This window comes from Panthera uncia, chromosome E3 (genome assembly GCF_023721935.1).
Source record: "Panthera uncia isolate 11264 chromosome E3, Puncia_PCG_1.0, whole genome shotgun sequence".
NCBI lineage: Eukaryota > Metazoa > Chordata > Mammalia > Carnivora > Felidae > Panthera > Panthera uncia.
Genome location: NC_064815.1, coordinates 16,979,140 through 17,001,524, shown reverse-complemented (window position 1 = coordinate 17,001,524; position 22,385 = coordinate 16,979,140). Strand labels below are relative to the sequence as shown.

General features: G+C 54.1%; 3 protein-coding genes across 7 annotated transcripts in view; 2 read left to right on the top strand and 1 right to left on the bottom strand.

The window, feature by feature from the left end:
* Positions 1 to 595: 595 nt before the first annotated feature.
* CE3H16orf92 (chromosome E3 C16orf92 homolog) lies at positions 596 to 1,911 on the top strand. 3 transcript variants are annotated; one of them, XM_049638567.1, is made up of 4 exons: positions 596 to 1,002; positions 1,303 to 1,461; positions 1,577 to 1,664; positions 1,797 to 1,911. In XM_049638567.1, the coding sequence occupies exons 1-4, from the start codon at positions 939 to 941 to the stop codon at positions 1,816 to 1,818; spliced, it is 333 nt and encodes a 110-aa protein (XP_049494524.1). In that variant the 5' UTR covers positions 596 to 938; the 3' UTR covers positions 1,819 to 1,911. The 3 variants fall into 3 exon arrangements, with proteins under 3 accessions (XP_049494524.1, XP_049494525.1, XP_049494523.1); XM_049638568.1 differs by lacking the exon at positions 1,577 to 1,664 and having other exon boundaries at positions 1,390 to 1,536; XM_049638566.1 differs by lacking the exon at positions 1,577 to 1,664 and having other exon boundaries at positions 1,303 to 1,536.
* Positions 1,912 to 1,985: 74 nt separating this feature from the next.
* TLCD3B (TLC domain containing 3B) lies at positions 1,986 to 7,779 on the bottom strand. Its single transcript, XM_049638569.1, has 5 exons — positions 7,612 to 7,779; positions 6,621 to 6,704; positions 3,842 to 4,076; positions 3,314 to 3,409; positions 1,986 to 3,150 (listed from the first exon to the last, which is right to left on the bottom strand). Exons 1-5 carry the CDS (start codon positions 7,734 to 7,736, stop codon positions 2,863 to 2,865), a joined length of 828 nt encoding a protein of 275 aa, XP_049494526.1. The 5' UTR covers positions 7,737 to 7,779; the 3' UTR covers positions 1,986 to 2,862.
* An 11,397-nt stretch (positions 7,780 to 19,176) lies between these two features.
* LOC125928034 (keratin-associated protein 10-2) overlaps positions 19,177 to 22,385 on the top strand; it is a 7,638-nt gene continuing 4,429 nt past the window's right edge. For 2 of the 3 annotated variants that reach the window (XM_049638562.1, XM_049638563.1), the window contains exons 1-2: positions 19,943 to 20,511; positions 20,704 to 20,859. In XM_049638562.1, the coding sequence (XP_049494519.1) occupies positions 20,173 to 20,511; positions 20,704 to 20,859 (495 nt within the window). In that variant the 5' untranslated portion in view covers positions 19,943 to 20,172. Of the gene's footprint in view, positions 19,266 to 19,505; positions 19,542 to 19,942; positions 20,512 to 20,703; positions 20,860 to 22,385 lie in introns of those variants that run through there. The other variant, XM_049638564.1, reaches the window with a different exon arrangement.

The following is a 22,385-nucleotide window of genomic DNA, read 5'->3' as shown; positions in this document are numbered from 1 at the left end:
ATGCCTGGTGTGGGGTAAGTCCTGGAACTGCCACTGTCAGAGATTGTTGAGCAGGCAATTGTGTAGTCGGAACTGAGGAGACCCTGAAGTGTCCTTGGGCTTGGGTGGGGCGGGACGCATCTGTGACAGACAGGCCCACCTGCCAATCCGAGGGGAGCTAACTCTTAGAGGCTGAGACGGGCCTGCAGGACGGAAAGTGGCTGTTGGGAAGTGACAAATAGAGAAAAGCAGGGACTGGAAATGGGAAATGGGAGGGCCCTTGGGGGAGCCCACCCAGAGAGCGGAGCCTGCGAGGGCTCTGTGGGTGACCAAGAGACCCGCGTCGAGATGGGCGGGGGGAGGGGGAGCGGGGGGGGGGGTTCCTCTGACAACCCCCGCGCCTGCAGTACCTTTTCCTGCAGCACCTGCGGGAAGAGGCGGGAGGAGGGCTTGGAAGGGCTGGAGCCGGGCCTCCCGGGTGGGAGGGAAACAGACAAACGTGGACGCTGCTGCCACCTAGTGGTAAAAGCCTGCTATTTCTCTTGGCTGCCAACCCCAGGGTCTTCCTCAACGGACCCCTAAGAGATCCCTAGGCCCTTGAATTTGGTGACACAAGGCAAAGGGGAGCGTCCGAGAGAAAGATGCACACCCCTGGGAAGTGTGCATTGCCTAAATTACTTTCTTTGCTCCTCTTTGTCCCGGTTCCCTTTTCTGTATAATGCAGGCAGGCTTGCTGTGATGGGTAAATAAGTCGTCTGTGTTAAGCGGTGGATCCAGGGGTAACTGGAGGTGTTTATCCCTGCCCTCCCTCCAGGAAGAACTGCCTGCCACACACAAATGCACCTCTTCTTCGTCCCAGCTTCCAGTACTTTCTCCCCTCAACCCAGAGTTCCTGATCAGAATGGCTCCAGGCTGTGACATCACAGAGCCCCCACCCCTGTCACAGGAGGAGAGGAGTCATGAGGCTATGGCTGTGGGCTTGGGTGTGGGTGTGGCTGCTGGGGCTGGGGGCCATAGAAACAGGTGGGAAGCTGTCCCGGGAGCCATGGGAAGGAGAAAGTCTTGGGGGTTAAAGGGCCAATCTGCCCGAGGAGCTGGGTGGCCAAGGCTGGGCCTTCCTCTTGCCCTCCACATTTCTCTCCATCCAGCATGGGCCTTCTCATGGAGAGCTCAGTTGATCCTTGAGAGATTCCTGGAACAAAATCAAGCCCCTCCATAGCCACGCTAAGGCCATGTGGCCTGACAGGGTCCTGGGTTGGCTTCAGCTTCTTGGGGTAGAGGGCATGGGTCTGCTGGATTCTTGAGGTAGACTTTGCTCCCTAGCACCCAGCCCACAGAGGGCCAACACCTTGACCCGGGGAGCAGAGTCTGTGCTCTTCCTGGACAGACCTGACTTCTTTGATTACCCAGACTCAGACCAAGCCAGGCTCCTGGCCGTGGCCCGGTTTATTGGAGAGAAACCCGTCATCTTTGTTAACTCAGGTATGAACCAGCTTGAGACAGCCTCCTTCCTTGCCGGGGTCTGGAGGAGAGCTGCCCTTGGCCCTCCAATTGGAGGTGAGTCCAGGGTCCCCATCTCCCCCTTCTTGTCTAACAGGATACAACTCTGAGTTCTTCTATCACATCCTAGTGGGTGCTCTGGTAGTGGCCTTCCTCTTCCTCCTTTTCCAGTTCTGCACACACATGTAAGCCCCCCCCCCCCCACCGGCCCCTTCCGGCCTCCCGCCTCACCCCAGCTTTCCTTGGGAGAGGCTGAAGGACCCCAAAGCCTAGGGAGGCAGGGCGTGGCTTCCCACTTCTGATCTCATACCCCATAGGAGCTGCCAAAAAGGGGCCTAAGGAGCCGGACAAGGGCCTTGCACTCTGCCCTGAGTGCCCAAACCTGCCCTCCTTTCCCGCTGATGAATAAAAGTCTGTTTTTTTCTTCCCTGACTGCTCGGTAGCCATCCAGGGGGTCCTTCCCCGTCCTGTGGTCATCTGTGCTTTCTGTCCCCAGACCCCCCCACCCTTCCCAGCACCAAAGAACTGGGTGAAGAGGGCCTTGGTGGCGTTCACGCAGATCGTCTTTATTAGCGGTCTGTAAAGCACCTCCCAGGGTCCCCTGACCCCAGACTGGAGGAAGCCTTGAGAGGTCTGTAGCACCAGGGACATGCCAGGGCCCGAGGGCAAGATGTGCAGCCTAATGGGGAAGGGACTGGGTGCCCCTCGCCCGCCCCCGGGGTTGCTCAGCACTGGGAAGGTTGGGGGGTAGCAGCCACCTCCCTCCCCCCATCCCTACAAACTAGTATGAATTTGGGCGAATAAATAAAATAAATAAGATTCCTTAGGCTGGCCTTCCCTAGGGAGGAGCAGTGGAGGCAGCTAGCCCCAAGCGAGGCCTGGGGTGGGGGTGGGGAGGATAGTTAGGGTGTCCCCTTCCTCCCAGATGGTGGGGAACCGAGAGGAGTCTGCAGCAGGGGGGCTGGGATGGCCTTGACAGCAGGGCCTCCCCCACATTCTCCGAGTCCTGGTCCCCTTGAGTCAGTCTCCCCACGGCCCTCTAGCCCTCAGTGGATAGGAAGTGATGCCCCCTTCCTCTGATCCTTTGCTCCCCCCAGAGCCCCAGGGTTGGTGACGGGAGAAGGGGGGCCGCGCAGGAAGGGGCCTGCTACCCTCAGCTCAGGCACTGCTGGGAGAAGAGGTTCCCCCTCCCTGCCTTCCTTTTCACCTGGTCCCTGACCCTCTGCCCCTGAGGGCAGATGTCCCGCCCCTCGGCCCCTTCAGAGTCCATCTGTCAGTCCCCGGGCTGTCAGGGCAAGAGGCCCCTGGCTCCCACCCCCTGCCCAGCGGCCCCAGAGCCCCGTCCCCAAGGGGTGGGATGGGGAGGGTCCCCTGGCCCCACCCTCAGTCCTGGGTCTGACAAGGAGAGGGCGGAGGGGAGCCCCGGGGCCTGAAGAGGCGGCAGGCCCCGCGGCAGATGAGGAAGAACCAGTAGAGCTGGGGGGCCAGCAGCAGCGCGGCGCCCAGGTTGACATGGGCCGGGATGGCGAGGGGCACGGCGAGCAGCGGCAGGCCGGCGTGCCGCCCGTAGGCCCAGTACAGGTAGGGGAAGAGCAGCACCCGGCAGCAGAGAAAGCTGATCAGCATCAGGGCCCCGTTCACCTTGTGCAGCAGAGTGTGCTGCTGCTTGTACTGCGGGCGGGCAGGGGGCAGAGTGAGCGGGGCGAGGGGCTCCACCCTCGGCCCACTGCCCCCACTCAGCCCCCCAGAGCCCTGCCTCCCCAGACCCCAGCCTGCAGCCCCTCCCAGGTTTGCCTTCCCGTGGGGCCCGCTACACCCTCAGGTACCCTCTCACCTGGATGAGGATCTTGCCAAGGCAGACGAAGGGGGTGCTGACCTCAGCCATCAGCAAGCAGCCTAGAAAGAAATCTCCCTTGCCCTGACGCCACACCTGCGAGGAGAGGAAGGAAATAGCTTGGCCTCACCCTGGACTCCCTCCCTGTCTCCTCTTGGCCACTTGCGGAGATGCTTGACCCTGAAAGTCTGAACACGTGCGTATAGCAGCAAAGCTGCGAGCATCACTCACTGTATCCCTCCAACCGTCATCCTGCAGGTGAGATCGCTCACCCTTATATCACAGATGAGGAAACTGAGGCTCAGAGACATGCAGCCACAGGTCCCAAGCACCACGGCTGGGCATGTCCAGCCCAGGCCAGGCTGACCCCACACCCTCACGCTGTTTGGGGCCGGTCTGGTGCTCAGGAAACCCTCTGTGGAGACTCTCCCCAACCTGTCCTGCTATTGAGACCTGGCCGCAGGGCTTCCCCGGTTCCTGCTGGCATGAGCAGGACAGGAGACCCTGGCTTTCTACACCCCGACTCACCACCGACAGCGGGAAGCATACGAGCACCATGACGGCGTGGTGGAGCACCATGAGGAACTCCTTGTGCAGGTAGCCGCGTGCCACGGCCCAGGTGCTGCCTGGGGCTCTGGCCCCCCCTTCGTCCCCTCCGTGCCCCTTGACCTGGTGCTTGTGCCAGTGACAGAGGAACATGGCGTAGATGTCATAGATGAAGTAGGGCACTGCAAATTGCGTGTAGGCAGAGGAAAGCCAGTGTCTGTTGGGCAGAGAGAGAGAGAGAGAGAGAGATCAAAGAGGAAAGGAGAGGGACAGAGCAGCCACCAGGTGCCACAGTCAGCACTGGACGTGCCACATGAGTCAGATCTCAAGTGATATTCACAACAACCCTGAGGCGAGAGTGGACTCTCGAGTTACATGACGGAACCCAAGGGTAGAGGGCAAGAAACTGGCCCAAGATCACACCATCACACCGCTGGTAGGGAGTAGTGTTGGAATTCAAACCCAGACTGTCTGATCTCAGAACCCACCCCTTTTTCATATTCATTCATTCATTCATTCATTCATTCTTCTCTCTCTCTTTCTGCAATATGGTGGGCAAGAAAAGGGAAAAGATACCCAAAGACAACCACAGACCATAGGGCAGTGTGAGAGTGAGAAAGCAAGTTCCGGCAAGATATGAGAGACAGCTGAGGTTAGGACAAATAACAGCAGAAGAGGCAAGAGCAGTGGAGAGGGATCATAGTGGCCGACATCCATTGACTGCTTATTACAAGCAGGCGCTGTCCTAATAGCTAAAACCTTTCACATACATAAACTTATTCCCTCCCCACAAAAAACTTCATACAAAGTAGGTGTGGTTATCACCCCCATTTCACAGACGAGGAAACTGAGAGATTAGGTAACTTGGCCAAGGAATAACCATGAGAGAAGTCTGGTTCCACAGCCTTTGCCTAGAGCCCCACTGTCTCTAGAAGATTCGAGACAGGTGTCACAGACAGGCTTTTGCTAGGGATCTGGTGGTGCTTTCAGTGCCGGTTGGTCTGCCTGAATGTGGTCCAACCTCTTGTTTTTTCAGGTACAGCCAAGCATTAAGGCGAAAACGCTGAGCGAAAGGAGCCAAGAGCAGAGAAAGTTCTGTGTACTTTGGGAGTAAACAAAAATGAAAAGTGCATGAATGTGCAACATTGCATTTTTCTTCTTGACTCAGCATGTTGGACACTCTCTCTTCAATCCTGTAGCCCTGTAGCAGCTCTGAGCTGGGAGTGGGAGATCAGGGAGGTAGGGCCCAGGGAACTCGCCCAGCAAGGCGGAGGGATGAAAGCAAAGTCAGCCAGAGTGATGCAGAACGAGAGTGGAGACAAAATATGAGGAGCTGCTGAAGGGAGAAGGGGAATGAGGCCTGGGGGGGGGGGGGGGGGGGATGGGGGGGCGGTAGCTCAGCGAAGGATGGGGTGAGATGAAAACAGAAAACAGAATGCAAGCCCTGGGCCAGACTGGCCTGGAGGGGGACAGGCAGCCCAAACTGTCCCAAGAGAAGTTACAGTGGGAGTGGCTGGGAGAGCTGGCCCCAGGAGCTGAGTGGCTTGTGGGGAGGGAGGGCCAGGACCCGGGCTGCACCTTGAAGAGTTAAGCCCATCCCCACCCTCTCAGCAGTTAGGTGCTCAGAAGTAGGAACAGCTGTTGTCCCTGCATTAACCCTGATCTTGGACACCCACCTGAGGATTAAAGGGGGAGAGACGAGAACAGACCTGAGTTGGGGGAAGGAAATGTAAGAGCCGAAAGGTGACCTCTGTGTGAGGAGGCGAGAGCAGTTTAATCCTGGGAATCCAGGCTCATCTTAGACCCAGGGGTGGGGAAGAAGTGAGGAGGGCAAGAGGAACCCAAGTCACCAAGATGTGAAGGAAGAGTTAAGCACCCACTGTGCGACAGCCAGAATTGCTCTAGGCATTTGACACACAGCTCAGTTCCTCCTCATGGCAGCGCTTCCCGGAAGGGATGTATCTCACCCCACAGATAAGGGAACTCGTCTGTAGAGAAAGAGGGGCACGCCAGGTCAGGGTCATCCAGACAACGTTCCTGTGGCCCCACAGTCACCAGAGAAGGTGGTCAGAGCCAGAAGTCAGGTGTGGGGGGTCTTCAGCACCCTCCCAGGCAATTCTGCAGCAGCCCGTGGGTCGCCTGGAGCCGGCCCGTCAGCACCACGGACAGGGCCCCTCTCCTTCCTCTGGCCGCCCCACCTCCTCAGTCCTGGGCTTTTTTGGCAAGCACCGGGCACTGCAGCAGCTACTAGTGCCAAATTCTGGCCTCTTCACCCTTCTCTTTCCCCTCCCCCACTGCCTAGCCATTAGTGGCCTTGTCTCTGTCATCTCTCTCCTCTGGACTGGACACCTGGGTTCTGGGAGGAGGTGAGGGGTGAGCCCAGCATGAGGAGGAAGGCACCCCATGTGGGTGCTGGTTAGAAAAGGGGTCTGAGGGATGTAAAGGTGGGAAGAAGTAGGGAGGGAAGGACACACAGGACCTACTAGTATGAGGGTATGAGAGGCCGGGAAGCCTAGGGGCTGCTTTGACAATCCTTTCTGATCGCCACTCCTTCTCCTCCTAGTTCTGACCTTTAAGGACAGGACAGGGATAAATTTATCCCTGGGTGTTGAGTTGCAGCTAATGCAGTTAACTTGCTCAGTCCCAAGTGAAGGGCTCGGGGACCACTGAATGAGTCCCGTAGAAGACCTGGGGTACTTGGGAGTCACACACACACACAGGCTGCCGGAAACTTGGGCAAAGGCGGTCTCATGGCACTTACTGGTCATCAATGATGTGCTTGCAGGAGGTGGAGACGATGTAGCCAGCTGTGGAGGCCATGACGGCTTGGACAGAGGACACTAGCCTAGGGCGAAAGAGGGAGCCGCGGTAGACAAAGGAGACGCAGATCTCAGTTTCTCCTCTTTACTGTCCACTTACTGCACTTCGGACTCGGGTCACCTCTCGGGCCACTCTCTGCCCATCTCTGCCTGAGGCTGGCTTGCCCAGGGCTTCCCCCAGCCTCAGGCTAGGGGACTCGCCCAGCTGCTACTCCTCAGTCCACCCAACTCCTCACGGCCATCTTCCTTCCCTCAGTTGTGGACACTGAGTCGCCCTCTTCTCATGACCAGGGAGGTCATCTTGAGGTGAGACGGTGCTGATAACAAGGTCTCTTCCCAGGGAGAGGCAGGAAAGGGACAGCACTGGATGGCAAGGGGGAGCCCTGGGCCTGTTCTTGCAACATTCAGCCACCCAGTCATGCCACTCGTCACCTGGCCCCTCAGTGACCTCAAGTTCCCCCTGGCCACTTTCCCACTCACTCTTTGACTGCCCCCGTGCTCCCCTCCTCAACTCTGGCCCTTACTCTGGGGTTGTACTGAGTTGAACCATTCACTCCTCTGTCCCTTGTGCCCTCAAACATATGCCCTGAACAATAAATACACAGCTCTCTGCCCCTTGCCTTATTCCCTAATATCTTAGAAGAATGTTTCAGTCACACGCTGGCCCTGTTTTGGAGGCTGGGAGGGTGAATGGGGGAAAGGAAGGAAAAGCAGTCTGGATACTAGTAGACCAGATGGCTGGGTTTGGACGAGGTCTCCTGGGACGGCGAGTAAGGCAGTGAGGGAGGAAGGAAGCTTGGAGATAAAGCCCACCAATCACTTCAGGAACCCCCAATCCCCCATGAGCCAAGGGTCCAGGGAAGGATGGGATCCCTTCCACCCCCATAATGCTTGAGGAGGGGAGAGGGGCTGAGACGAAGGGAGGCAGTTTACCTGGCTGAGACAATGACCGCGTCGGCCTCCTCCCAGCGCAGCTGGGGCAGCCGCTGGAGCGTGTTCTTGGAGAGGAGGAAGAGACCGGGGAACACCACCCCCCCAGCCACCATTGGGGTCAGCATGGTGGCTCAGGCCTCAGGCAGGGAAGCGAGAAGCCGTGAGGGGGCAGGGAGGCCGAGCTGAAGGGAGTTCGAGGTGGAGAAGGGACACCAAACCAGGGAAGGAGAGAGAAAAAGAAAAAGGGGCACAAAGGGGACAGGGCGGGGACGGGATGGGGCAGGCGAGTCAGACCAGAGGAAGGGAGAATGGGAGTTAGATGAGACTGGGGAAATGGGGAGAGGCTGGGGAGAGGGAGGATCTGGGAAAGGGAGCAGGAGGAAGCTGGCCAGAGGGCTGGAAGCGAGACAGGAGGAGAGGACTTGGTCAGAGGACAGAGAGGGAGAGGGTACCGGAGGAGGAGGATGCGGGTGGGGGAGGGGAGGGAGAGAAGAGGCAGGTGGGGAGGGGGGGCTTACGTGGAGAGGCTGGGAGGACCCGAGAAGGCGGGGTGGGACTGTGGTGCCAGCCCTGAGAGGGAGGGAGAGGGAGGGAGGGAGGGAGGTGGGAGGGAGGGAGACAGAGGAGTGGCCGGGCAAGTGGTCAGCGGTCAGCACTGCTCTCCCGCCTCTTGCTGCTGCCACGGTCCCCGCTGCCCGGCCCCGGAGGCTGCACGGGGCATTATAGAGAGTTCGTGCCCAGCCCCCTGCCCCCTCGGAGGGGAGGGGGAGGGGGAGGGGGAGTCACCAGCTTGGGGAGGGCGGGGGAGGGGTGGGGAATGATGGCACCGACCAGACACCAAGAAACCGGACCTGCAGCGCGTCTCCCATGCAGCTCTGAGCCACAGCAGCGGCTGCGACAGAGATGGGGGGAGCAGAGAAAGAGGGAGGGGGAGGCCCTTAAAGAGACAGCAGCTGCGGCGCAGGGGGCTGCTGGGGACAAGGGCCAGGGGAGGGTCAGCTCTCCTCTTGGGGAGGAAGGTGGCCCTGGGCTCCCTGGCTAGCTGGGAGGGGGCTCTGAGCCATCAGATGGGGGCTCGACCCTGTTTCCCACCAGTACATTTGCAAATGCCTACCATTTCTTCCGCTGCCAATGCCTCCCGACACTTGTCCCTCAGTGACCCGCTGGGGTCCCAGTTTAGGGGTGTCCCTCCAGCAAAGAGAAAAAGAGGATTCCCTGGAGGAGGGAGCAAGACAAAGTGGTGCATCTTGCTGTCTCTGAAGGATGAGTTTAAGGATGCATGGGAATAAAAACACCTCAACACAGCATCCTTTCAGGCTCTGAGACCCCCCCCCAACACACACATCCTTCATTCCAATGGGAAGAAGAAAATTCTAGGTATACATGAGGTGTCTCCTGACTGCTGCAAGACTGCCCTGTAATCTTGTCTAACTATTGTAATAGCACCGAGGTGACAGCACTTGTCCCCTTTTTACAGGTCAAGAAATGGTCCTGAAGCCTTCAGTGGCCCTCCCCAAGGTCCCATAGCTAAGAAGAGGCAGGAACCTTCTCGTGCTGGGTGTCAGAGTGGCTGCAGGGCTTGAAGAAGAACACCTGCCTCTCTGAAAACCCACCTGGAGCACAAGGACGCCCTGCCCCTGTCCTTCAGGCTGCCTGGCCTCTCCTGGCCTCCCCTAAGCACTAGTCACTTTGCTTTTTCTTCAGGTTTATCATCTTCCTGGCTCCCCTTCGTCTGCGACTTCACAGAACAGCCCAGTTTCCCAGTAAAGGACCTCAAGGATTAGCTGGTTCGAGCCCCTCATTCAAGCACAAGGAAATCAAGGCCCAGCGATTTGTGTGTCCAAAGCCCAGCTGGAAACCTCTGAGCGGCTTCTCACCCTTTCGTGCTGCCTTCCTGGAAGTTGGCCTTCCTGGCCTGCACCCAACTGTCCTACGGACTTCTGCATGATGTGGGGCCTGTACCCACACCATACTTTCGTTTCCAGGCCTGCCCTAAGGTGCACCTCAATTAGCAGCCCTACGATTTGCTTTTGCCTGTCCTCAGACCATTCCATTTCCTCCCCAAAAGAGAGGCAAAGGGCTGGATTTGCAATTTTATGCTGCCCTCTAGTGGCACGAGGAAGGAACAGATCCTGAGAGGTCTCTGGCCTTAGGCAGAAGTTGGGGACAATTTAGAGACAATAGTGGACCCAGTTTCCTGACTCCAGGGCTTCCCTTCAGGGGGAAAAGAACCCAACTTTTTTCTTAAGTTTATTTATTTATCTAAAGAGAGAGAAAGAGAGCAGGGGGAGGGTCAGAGAGAGGGGAAAAGAGATTCCTAAGCAGGCTCAGCACTATCAGCGCAGAGACTGATGTGGGGCTCGATCCCATGAACTGCGAGATCATGACCTGAGCTGAAATCAAGGGTCGGAGGCTTAACCGACTGAGCCACCCAGATGCCCCAGAACCCAACTTCTTGAGTGTTCACTGTGTGCTGGGCATGAGGCAAGGTGATTTATGTTCATTCTTATTTAATTTCCCAAGATGGTAATATATGTTTGATAGACAAGAAACAGGTTTAGAGATTTAAGAAACAAAAGACAAAAAAAAACTTGAGCAAGATAACACAGCTACGAAAACTGGCAAAACTGGATAGCTCCAAAGGCAAAGAGTAAAGCCACTGAGTCTGGGGGAGGATGGGCACCATCCTGGGGGATGGTAGGGCACCATAACTACTGGATTGAGGACAACAAACTTGGCCAAGTTATGGCTTCTCTGCAGATGACATGAATTACAGCAGGCAGAGACACTTTTCTGTCCTCCAAGAATTCGCCTAGACACCCAAGTGAATTCTGCCTTCTGCCTGCTCTCTCTCCTACCTAAGTTTCCATGATAGGTCACATGTACATTAAGCTGTGTCAAACAGGTCATAAATTTGCAGTGTAAGGGCCCCAATCCAGCCCACAGGCATGCTTTGTTCGGCTAGCATAGAGTTGCCAATACAGAATTTTCTGAAATTCCAAGTTATGTGTCAGTGTTTGAAAATTAGGAGATTTCCCACCAAAGCTCAACTTCCTTTAGGAAAGAATCCAAAGGCCAGACAACATGGAGCCCACGTTCTAGGTCCATACTATCTGGCTGGAGCTGAGCAGCCGCTGCCCCATTTGATGAGCTCACCAGTCCTCACGGAGCCTGTGGCCTTTGTGTGACTTGCAGGAGTCTCAGCCCCGACTTTGGAGATATGAACTCAACCGACTCAACTCAACCCAACGTCTCCACAAGGACTGGATGGTGGGTGTTCTTAGTAAGCCCGTTTACAAGTGAGGGCTCTGAAGTTCAGAGAGGTGAAATGACTTGCAAAAGATCCCAGAGCCAGTTTTTTTTTTTTTTTTGACTCTTCATCTCCCCTGGTGCGCGTGCACGCGCACACACACACGCACACGCACGCACACGCACGCACACGCACGTGCGCACGCGCGCATACTCGGCTTCTGCTCTCACCACTGACTCTTCCTGAAAGCAGGGGATCAGCTCCACCAAACCTGGCCCCAGGAAGGATGCCCTCATTCTGTCCTCTTACTTGGACGCCACCAAAACAGCCTCTGGTCTCTCCATCCGCAGGTGGGAGTGGTTCTGCAGGCCCCAGCAGAGGACAGTGAAGCTCAGTGGGAAGAAAATGCAGCCCAGTACAAAGAGCAGGGGCATGCCTGTGGAGGAGAGGGGTAGAGAAGGTGAGAAAAGTGACCATGAGAACGCCTCAGCACGGTCGGTGTCCCTCAGCCCCAGACACCCCTTTCACCCCAATACCTCAACAGCCCATGGGATCCACCCAGCCGTAAGCACCAAAAACCACCAGGCATCCCTCTTCCCTAATCTCTTCGGGACCTTTACTGCTCTTTAAATGTCCCTCATCCAGGGCAATTGGACATCCTTTTTTCTTTCTTTCTTTCTTTTTCTTTCTTTCTTTCTTTCTTTCTTTCTTTCTTTTTTTTTTTTTTTTTTTATCAACCTGTTCCAACAATTTCAAGCAGTTTCCCTGTCACCCTCGAAGCTGGTGCTATACCTCCCAGTCCATCTCACACCTTAAAATTTCTTCTCTTCATCCTCAACCCTAAGGATGTGCCTGCTCTTTCTTAACTCTACCCCGTCCCATCTTCTGCCCCATCCCCAAGCTCTTCGGGTCACCTCTCCCTTCTCCTAGGTCCTCACCTCTGAGGGGACGAGGTGGAGGCTACGGACGAAGGCTGATGGTTCTCATCAGCACCCGGAATTCAGAAAAAGGAAAGAGGGTGTTCACATCGTAAAGATATTGGAATTTTAAAACTAACCTTTTTTAAAAAAAAGAAAGAGGAAAGCCAAAGCATTATCCCATTGACAAAGGAAAAAAAACATCAAGAAACAACAGAATCCCTGAAAACAGACGTATTTACATATATGTTATTTTTGTCTGGAAAAGCCTCCCCTCCCGTCCACTCCAGGGAGGGGAGGGGTGGAGAAAGCCCAGGGGGGATGCAGGGAGTTGGGGCCGCCATCCTGCATCCCTTAGGCAGCAGTGAGGGGACCTTCTTTTAGGATACAAGGAAAGTGTCAAACTGCAAGGGCACGAGGCTGAGGCGGCTCTGCTCTGGGGAGGCAGTTGCAGAGGGCGGGAACTTCCCTCCCATTGGTGGGCGGTTTAGACCATGCTATCCTCCCATTGGCCCACTCTTGACACCTGTGCCCTATCATCTGCTTGCTGGCAGCGGGTGGACTGTGGGGCCTTCTAATGCAGAATTGACCAATTAGAACTGGTCATGGCTCAGTGGACAGCTACATTTCCCCCAGAGCTAAAAGAGGAGTCAGGAAAGGGGAGGGAGAAGATAACACCCTAAGTAGTCGTGGCTTTAAAAGGCAGTACAGTATAGGATAAGAGTTAAGATGGCAATTTCTAGGCTGGGACCATCTGGGCTTCACATTCAGGCTCCGTGTATAATAAAAGAAACATACTGTATGGCTCCACTTGGATGAAATTCAAAACAGGCAGAATATCTTCAGTGAAAAATCAGAACAGCACTTAACTTGGTGGGAGGTATTGATGAGAGGGGACCCCAGCGAGCCTTCTGAGAGATTAGGAATACCCTTATGTTGATCACGAGTGTATACATGGATAAACATGTCCAAGGCATACCCTTAAAATGGTGTGCGCTTTATTTAAATTAAGCTGGAATTTTATTTTATTTTATTTTATTTTATTTTATTTTATTTTAATTTTTTTATTTTGAGAGAGTGCGTGCAAGCACGTGTGAGAGGGAGAGGAGTAGAGGGAGAGAGAGAGAGAGAGAGAGAGGGAGAAAGAGAGAGAGAATCCCAAGCAGTCTCCCCAAGCAGTCTCCCTGACTCGGGGCTTGATCCCATACCCCTGGGATTATGACCTGAGCTGAAATCAAGAGTTCCACGCTTAACTGACCAAGCCACCCAGTCGTCCCTGGAATTTTAAAAATGCTAAAACAAATTTAGGCTCTCCTATTCCCTGAATGATTGTGGGTCAATTTCTGTGGGTCAATTCTTCATTTGTGGGATAATAATAATTCCAGTTTGTTAAATGCTACTTATATGGCATTTACTATGGGCCAGACACTGATCTGGGCGCTTAAAAATATCAACTCATTTCCTCATTAACAAAGGAACAGCTTTATGAGTTGTTTTCTATTGTGTCTACTTTACAGAGGCACAGACAGGTTTGGTACCTTGTCCAAAGTTACACAGGACATGAACAAAGTGGGATTTTTAAAATCTTATTTTCTGAATGCATTGGTCTCTATAATGTTAAGCAGATATAGAAAACCCATAAACTCATTTTCCTAACGGAACTGCAAGATTAAAAAATAATAACTTGGACATGCCAGTCACAGTTTCAGAACTTATCTCTGTTAATGGTTCTTGCTTCCTTAGCTACTCAGTCGGCGGAGTGTACAACTCCTGATCTGGGGGTTGTAAATTCGAGCCCCACAGTGGGTGTAGAGATTACTTAAAAATAAAACCCTAAAAAAAAAAGAGTTAAGAATTTTTTTTTTTTTCCCTCAAGAACCTATTGCTGTCCCCTTGGGGGCGATATTACCCTTGTTGAAATGCATTAGGGCCATCACACCAACTTGTGTTCTGAGCCACCTTTACACACACCATCTCAGCATCAGTGAAATAGTATTAGTCTCATTGCACACCTGAATACTGCGAGAAGTTATATTAATTATCGAAGTTTGAAATGGCTGGTAAGTGGATGGGGAATCCAGAGACCTGCGGAGATCCTAGCTTAGCCACTTAATTATCTTCTCCAAAACTTTGCTTCCTCACATGGAAAATGGTGGGGTCAGTGCAAAGAAATTTTGTCTAAACCTCGGGATTTTGTCTGTCTGTTTGTTTTTGCCCTATTTAACCTAACAGCAAACATTTACACAGCCTACATATCAGGCACCCATCGGTGCCCTTTACATACACTAATATAATCCTTACAATAACATAAGGAGGAGATGCCATTATCATTTCCCTTTACAGAGGAGGGAGTTGAGGCACAGAGAGGTTGCAAGACTTGCTCAAGGTCACATCGGCAGTTAAGTGGCATAGCTGGGATTTGAACCTAGTTAGTCTAATTTCCAGAGTACCTGCTTTTAACCACGTACTTTAAAGGGAAACGTCTTCTCACTACCGAAAATAGAAAACCAGTATCACTTGTAAATAGAAGGTAACAAAAAATAAATGAAATGGAAAACAAAACAAAACAAAACAAAAACCCCAAACTCGTTCTAACCTTCTAGCTCGATATTTTCACCTGCTCGGAATTCTGAGCCGGAGGCCTACCCTCTCTCTCTGTTAAAGACAAGACATGGCAAGATAAGCACGGAGAGAGGTGTTAAAGGGCTTCTGGCAGCAAAATGAGACTTGCTCCTGGAATAATCAGAAGCGTTGAAAAGGAGTTGGAAAGAGAAGAGCTCGCGCGCGCGCTCTCTTGCCGATGGGTGTAGCGTGGGAAATAAACCCGAGATGGGACGCATTCCACACACCGTGGTCCTTCGCCTGGGCCTTCTAGGAGTGCCTGAACTTCCCGGAGGAGGACAGCGCTGGCCAGTTCCGCGCAGGGGTGCAGCCCCTGCCCACGCGCCTCGGACAGCGCCTGCCGAGAGGGACTGCGTGGGTGGCGCTCCCCGGGTGCCAGGCTCGCGGGACCCGCTCTCCCGGCCCAGCGTGCTTCCTCAGGTGAGTCTCTCGCCCCCACGCGGTCCTCACACACCTGTCACACAATTCACCCGGGGCCTGGAGTTTACCGTTTCCTGCTACTTCAGGCTCCCGCGACGGCCCTGGGAGGTGTGCAGGTGTGATATCATCGAAGGCTGTGAATAAGTAAACAATAAGCAGCCAGAAGTGGCCTGTTTCCCACATGATACCCAGGGAAGGGTCCAATTCCCCCTACCCGTGCTCTGGAAAGAGTCCCGCCCAGCGGGCCAGAACATTTATTATTTAGTGTTTTTATTGTACCTGTCCCAGGCTAGGTACTGCTCTGAGCAAGTCCAGTCCCCCCCTTTATCTGTGCAATAGAAAAAGCTGAGGGGCACAACAGGTGCATTGGGAGTGAGAAAACCAAGAGTCTAGCCAGGCTTTTTTTTTTTTTTTTTTTTTTTTTTTTTTTTCCTCCCATAGATGGGTTGTGTGACCTTGGTCAAGTGTCAGAACCTCTCTGAGCCTCAGTTGTACACACACAAAGTCCCATTGCCCGGGCTCAAATCCTAGTTCTGTCACTCAGTCGCCAGGAGAAGTTGTGCAAGCGACTCATCTCCTCTTAGGATGAGGACAGGGCCAGGAGCAGGGCTGCTAGGATTAGGGCATGAGAAGGGTCTAAAGCACAGTTCCTATGTGGTGCCTTGTAAGTACTGTGATATTCATTCCTAGTTGTTCCAGTTATATATTTTTAAATTCTTTTTTTAATGTTTATTTTTGAGAGACGGGGGGAGGGGAGGGGCAGAGAGAGAGGGAGACAGAGAATCCCGAGCAGGCTCTGTGCTGTCAGCACAGAACCGGATGCGGGGCTTGAACTCACGAACTGTGAGATCATGACCTGAGCCAGAATCAGGGTTCGGAGGCTTAACTGACTGAGCCACTCAGGCACCCCTCATGAACCCTTCTTCTATGCCAGGTAGCCTACATACCTTTCCTTCAACCATCACAAACCCTCTGAGGCTGTTAGGTGATCCCCGCTTTCCAGATGAGGAACACTGAGGCACAATGAGGTCGGCTGACTTGCCCAGGGTCACTGAGACACATGGTGGCAGACCTAGAATTCAAACCTAGATCTTGCCTGGCCTAAAATTCTTTCCCAACCAGGTCAGGATTCTTTTCTATCTCTACAATGGAAATAATGATTGCTGCCACTCAGGTCTGCTGTTAGGATTCAGGAAGATAAAGTCTGGGAAGAGGCCTTGATTAATGCTTGCTCTCGCTCTGGTTACTTCAACTTCTTATTCCCCCAGGGTAACTACTTGAGCAAAGGCCTTCAATTTTCCTGAGAAGGAGGCTGAGGACCTCCTCTTAGTCTCTGGGAGGCAATATTGTCTGATGTCCATAGGAGGGGCTGAAAGTCCAAGATCAAAATCAGAGCTGCCAGATTCCGTTCCCACGCCCGAACCCAGGCCCGCCCAGGCTTCCTTCATCTCCTGGGTGTTCAGTGGGTCTCAGGTCTCCCGCCCAGCCCATGACGACTGAGAGTACATCGTCTTTTTGTCTCCTTCCCGGGGGCAGAGCAAAACTCCATGTGATCATATCTGACACCCCCAGCTTTGAACTTCAGGGAGAAGGAGACCTTATGGCTATTTGACTATTCTGAAGTCATTTTCTCCCTGCCTCCAGTAGGGAGGGCAGAGGTGGCCTTGGCAGAGTGGGGTGCCTACATCACCCATCTTATTGGTTGGTCTTACAGCGAGCAGGCCCGGTGCACTGTCCACCATCCTGCATAATGTATGAGCCCCCGGTAGGAACAGAATATCATCAATAGTGAGTCTGACCACTGCAGGCCATGGACGTGTCCAGAGGCCTTGCCAAGGCTGACGTCTCCCTTGGCAGGAAATGAACAGAGGGCGGGAGTGGGTGTCACCTGAGACCTTTCCTGGGGCTGGGGTGGGGACTGGCCTCATCTCGGGCCTTGGGGTTTTGCAAAGAAGATGGGGCAGACAAGAAGACAGTCCCGAGAAGGCAATCTGCCCCTGACTTAGAATCAGCAATGTGACATTGGGGACAGCTAGCCCCCTGTCTTCTGGGCTTGAAGCTCCACTGAGAGGGCTGGGGGGGGGGGGGGGGGGGGGGGGGGTGGGGGGGCGGTGCTGGGCGGGAATCTGTCAGTGTGGTTGAAGGTGAGAAGGGAGATTTGGGAACCAGGGACACAGACCCTGGTGATTTCTGTGGCTGCCTTGTGGTGCAGGAGATCCCCAGGGGCAGCAGTGTGGCAAGGTACTTCGGGGTGGACAACATGGACAAAAGTAGGTACACGGTGGCACTGCTTTCAGGGGAACATGCCCAGATACAGTAATCATGGAGGAAGTCTGTGGCCTCCATGGGGGAGGCGTGCTTCCATGAGTGTGCACGAGCGCAAGCATTGTTTGCGTAGAACCAGAAAGGTCAGGAATGAAACGTGGGAGGCCCGAGTGGCTTGAGAGCCAAAGGAGGTAGGGCATCTGGATAACAACACTTCATTGGTGGATGGCATTGGATTTGATTCATTCATAGAATCAGTGAGTACTCACTCGAGGCCCCCAAGACCACAGCAACTGCCAGGGCTTGGGATATGGGGATGAATCAGACCCAGGCACTCGCCATCTAACCGGGGAGCAAAGTGGAGAATTCAAATTGCTTGTCATCAGTGCTGGGACAGCGGTGCATATATGGTGCCATAAGCAGCCACCTCCCCGTGAGGTTGGCAGGAAGACCTCCCTGAGGCAGAGGCTGGAAGGATGAGGGAACTCTTCAGAGGGAAACAGGGGAAGGGTGTTCTAGGCAGAGGGAACAGCATCTGCAAATGTGTGGAGCTGTGAGACCCTCTGCACTGGTTCAGGAAACTTGAACAGGTCCTATGGTAGAAATTTGGAAGAATGATTATATATTGTTATTTAGTTATGGTTTTACAGATTATCTGATTCCCCTCCCCTAGTAGAATGTAAGCAACACGAGGGCAGGAAATTTGTCAGCTTTATTCTCTGCTAGAGTCCCAGAACCTAGATATACTGTGAATGAACAAACGGAAGACAAAAGGGGCCCAGAGTGGATGATGTTGTCAGCTAAGCACTTGGGCTTTATCCTGGAGTCGGCTGGGGAGCCTCCGGAGGTTTAAAATAGAAAAGGGACATGGTCTGGGGTGCCTGGGTGTCTCAGTCAGTTAAGCGTCCAACTCTTGATTTCCCTGCAGGTCAAGATCTCACCGCTCATGAGTCTGAGCCACGCATCAGGCTCTCTGTTGTTAGCACGGAGCCCGGCTGGGATCCTGTCCCCTCTCTCTTTGTCCCTCCTCCACTCATTCTCTCTCTCCCTCTTTCTCAGAATAAATAAATAAACTTAAAAAAAGGGACAAAAGACCTTTTTTAATTTTTTTAATGTTTATTTTTATATTTGAGAGAGAGAGAGAGAGAGAGCGAGCACAGGCAGGGGAGGGGCAGAGAGAGAAAGAGGCCCTGAGACAGAACCCAAAGCAGGCTCCAAGCTGTCAGGAGAGAGCCCGACTGGAGGCTCGAACCCAGAGCCATGAGATCATGACCTGGGCCGAAGCCTGACGCTTAACCAACTGAGCCCCCCAGCCCCCCGGAAAAGGGACAAGATCTGATATGGGTGGGAGGAAATCACTCTGACAATTATGTGAAGGTTAAAGAGACCCGCTGAAGTCTTAAATTAGGACACTGTCAATAGAAATGGGTGCGGCCGGGGCGCCTGGGTGGCGCAGTCGGTTAAGCGTCCGACTTCAGCCAGGTCACGATCTGACGGTCCGTGAGTTCGAGCCCCGCGTCAGGCTCTGGGCTGATGGCTCGGAGCCTGGAGCCTGTTTCCGATTCTGTGTCTCCCTCTCTCTCTGCCCCTCCCCCATTCATGCTCTGTCTCTCTCTGTCCCAAAAATAAATAAAAAACGTTGAAAAAAAAAATTTAAAAAAAAAAAAAAAAAGAAATGGGTGCGGCCAAGTTGGGGGAAAAAAAAAAAAAGAATAACGGTATACAGTTAACAAGTAGCTTTGATTTTTACAACATCCCCGTAAGGCAGGCGTTTCCCGGTTTTACAGACTCAGCGAGGCTCAGTGACTTGGCCGAAGTCACACAGCACGCTGCTGGTGTAGCCCCGGGTATCAGTCTTTTCTTTGCAGCGCCGCCGGACGCCGCACAAGATGGGGGTCCGACTGCGGCAGGTGGCAGCGGGAAATCGCCATTTCCGTTCAGTAACGGCGGGAAAACCTGGTCGACCACGGCTACGAGGAGCTGGTGACCGCAGAGGATCTGGCCGGGGAAGAACGGCTGGGAGAAGGAATTTGGGTCTCGGCGGCCGCCGTAGGAGCGGCGCTCGGATCCCCATGGCAACGGCAAGAAGCAGCGGGAGCTTCTGGGCGGTGCTGCCGCCGCGGCGGATTGGATGAGCGCGGCGCGGAATCCGTGAACTGCCCGCGGCCCCGCGGGTGCAGGTGCTGGGGACCAGCGGACGGAGGGGGCCGGGGTGTGGGGACAGTCAAGGGTGTGGCCAGGGCCAGGCTGGGGCCTGCGAGGGGGGCGCCGCCCCGAATCCCCCGGACCCCCGACCCCACTGTCCCGACCAGTAGCCATCGTTCGGCCTCAGTTTCTCCAGACTGGGCGGGGGGTATCGGGCACCCCAGTCCAATGGCCCCTCTCAGCCTCTGAGACCCAGGACTTTCTCTCCTCTGCAGCTCCTGGACTGACCGGCGCTGTCCTGCCCCATGGCCGTGAGTCCTAGGCCCCTTACCCTTTCCCGGAGGGACCCCCTAAGTGCCTTAAACTCACCCTGACTTTGCCTGCCTTCCAGCCCGGACTGGACAGGGGGCTCTGTACCCAACGTAGACCCTTCGAGCTCCGGAGGAGAGCTGTGAGACAGTGCCGGGAATAGACTTCCCACGGAGCGCACATTCCCGCGCTTCTTGGCAAGATGAGATGCTTGCCAAGTAATCAAGGAGAAGAGGCATCCCAGGCTGGGGGAGCAGCTCGGGCAGAGCCTCGGGGGTGGGAGAGAGGGTAGGCGTTTGGGGAGCTGCTAGGACTTCAGTATGGCTGGAGTGGAGAGGAGGAGGGAGGCCGAGGCGGGCAGGGCTAGCTCGGGGGCTTTGTCACTGAGATAAGAAGTTTGGACTGAGTCACTGGGAGCCACTGAAGGACTGGAAGGAAAGGACAGATACACAACACAGCTGGGATGGGAAGAGGCAGAACTGTGGGTTGGAAGACAGTCAGCGGCCAGTAATGTGGCCTAAGGGACGGTAAAGTAGTACAGAGGAATCAGAGACAATAGATACGTTATGGAGAGGCATTCTGAGAGGAAGAGCAACACATCTTGGAACATTCTAGAATGATCAACAGGTACCGATGGTGCTGAAACGGGGACGACAGAGGAAGGTCACATTTGGGGAACAGGATAGTGCAGTCCCAATGACTCTCTCCCCAGCATCTGATGGCCGTTCCTCCCCTCTTCCCAGCCACCTCCGGTGTCCCTCCTGGTATTTTTGCCTTCCTGCAGCCCCTCCCACCTCCTTGTCACCCCTTCCTCCTGTGCTTGTCCAGGCCTCCTCTAGCCCGTGGAACCCAACCCCGGCTCCCGTCAGCAGTCCCTCCCTGCTGCTCCCCATCCCCGCCATCGTCTTCGTCGCTGTGGGCATCTATTTGTTGCTGCTCGGTGTAGTGCTGCTGACGAGACACTGCCTGCTGGTGAGGGGCCTGGTGGAGGCTGAAGGGTGGGCTCTGGGGAAGAGGAGGCGGTCAGTCGGTGCCCTCATCTGCAGGCCCTTACTCTGAGGCTCCTTTGCCATTTAGTCCCCGCATCTGTACCTGTCACGGTCCCTCCTTTTCTGTCTCCCGCATGCCACCTGACCCGGATCCTGAGCCCTTTCCATCTCCTAGGCCCAGGGCTGCTGCACGGACTGCAGCTCCCCCTGCAGGAAGCAAGGCGCTTCCCGGCCCCAGGACTGTTGCTGGACCTGTGCGGAAGCCTGCGACTTCCCTCTGCCCAGCCCCGCCCGCTGCCTGGATGCCTGCTGCCCCCAGCCCACCGAAGCTGTGAGTTCTTGTCCTGTCCCTGGCTCCCCGAGCCCCAACCTGGGCGCGCTCTGTGCGTTAAACAGCACATCACATACTTTTCTGGTGCTGAAAACTGCTTTGACGGAAGAAAATAGGGTGGCAGCTGGAGAAAGGTGAGTACCATGTAGGGCACACAATGGCTTCCGAAAACGGAAATATAAACGACCCCTCTCACCGCTCCTTCTGTTCACTGAGTGAGCACTACATTCCAGACAGTGTGCCACTTTTACTGGCATTATTATTTTCTCAGCAACCCTGAGAGCTGGGTATTTTTTAAACATTTATTTATCTTTGAGAGAGAGAGAGAGGGAACAAGTAGGGGAGGGGCAGAAAGAGCCGGAGACATAGAATCCAAAGCAGGCTCCAGGATCCGAGCTGTCAGCTCAGAGCCCAACATGGGGCTCGAACTCACGGACTGCGAGATCATGACCTGAGCCGAAGTGAGATGCTCAACTGAGCCACCCAGGCGCTCCTGGGTATTATTTTTAATGTTTATTTATTTTGAGAGAGAGAGAGAGGGAGAGAGAGAGAGAGAATCCCAAGCAGGCTCTGCATTGTCAGCACAGACCCTGATGTGGGGCTCGATCTCATGAATCATGAAATCATGACTTAGCTGAAATCAAGAGTCAGACGCTTAAACGACTAAGCCACCCAGGCGCCCCAAGAGCGCTGGGTATTTTTAAAAAGCTATATAGTACTGATTATGAAAAGCATTGATTACAGTGTGCGTGTCGAAAAACATCGAAAGTACAAGTCACTTTATAAACCAGCTCCATAACCAAGGTTGCTACATTTTGTGTACGTCCCTCATATACTAACATGCAGTACTATTCCTGCTATATTATGCCATTATTTGGTAAAGATGGGATCATACCACACATACTGTTTCATCACAACTGCTACTTGCCCTTTTGACCTGGACATCACACCTTGACCCCCTAGCTATGCCTGTGTGTGTACATAGTTAAGTATTTTTATCCTGGTTTTGCAGGGGGACAAGTTGCCTCCGGGAGGTTCAGTCGGACTCTTGCAGAGCAAATTGCTCCATTGTGTGTTGAAACAGAATCCTCAGGGAGGAGCCTTGCTCCCAGAGGCCAGGCCATTTTTGCCTTTGTGGGTTTTACGATGTTAAATGTAACTGACCACCTTCCTATTTGGGGCTCAGATTTAGACAGCAAAGCTCTTGCCTTTGAAGTGGTGACCTTCCCCGGGAGGAAAGAGGGAGGATAAAAGACCCAGCAAATTCCCAACTTGTGCGGACCTTAGTTGGTTGAATTCCTGGGAGAAGTTGTGAGTTTTGAAATAAATTATGAGGCAAGGGGCTCTCCTTCAAATAATCTGCTTTTGGTTTCTGAGGGGTAGCCGGGAGAGGAGCCCAGGACTGGGGGTAAGAGGGCAAAGGGGAAAACGAAGACCCAGGGTCCTAAAAACTCCTATTTTATAGGAAATGCTGAATTACAAAGTGATTTCTGGCCCCCTCTCCTGGCGGGGGGGTGGGGGGGGGG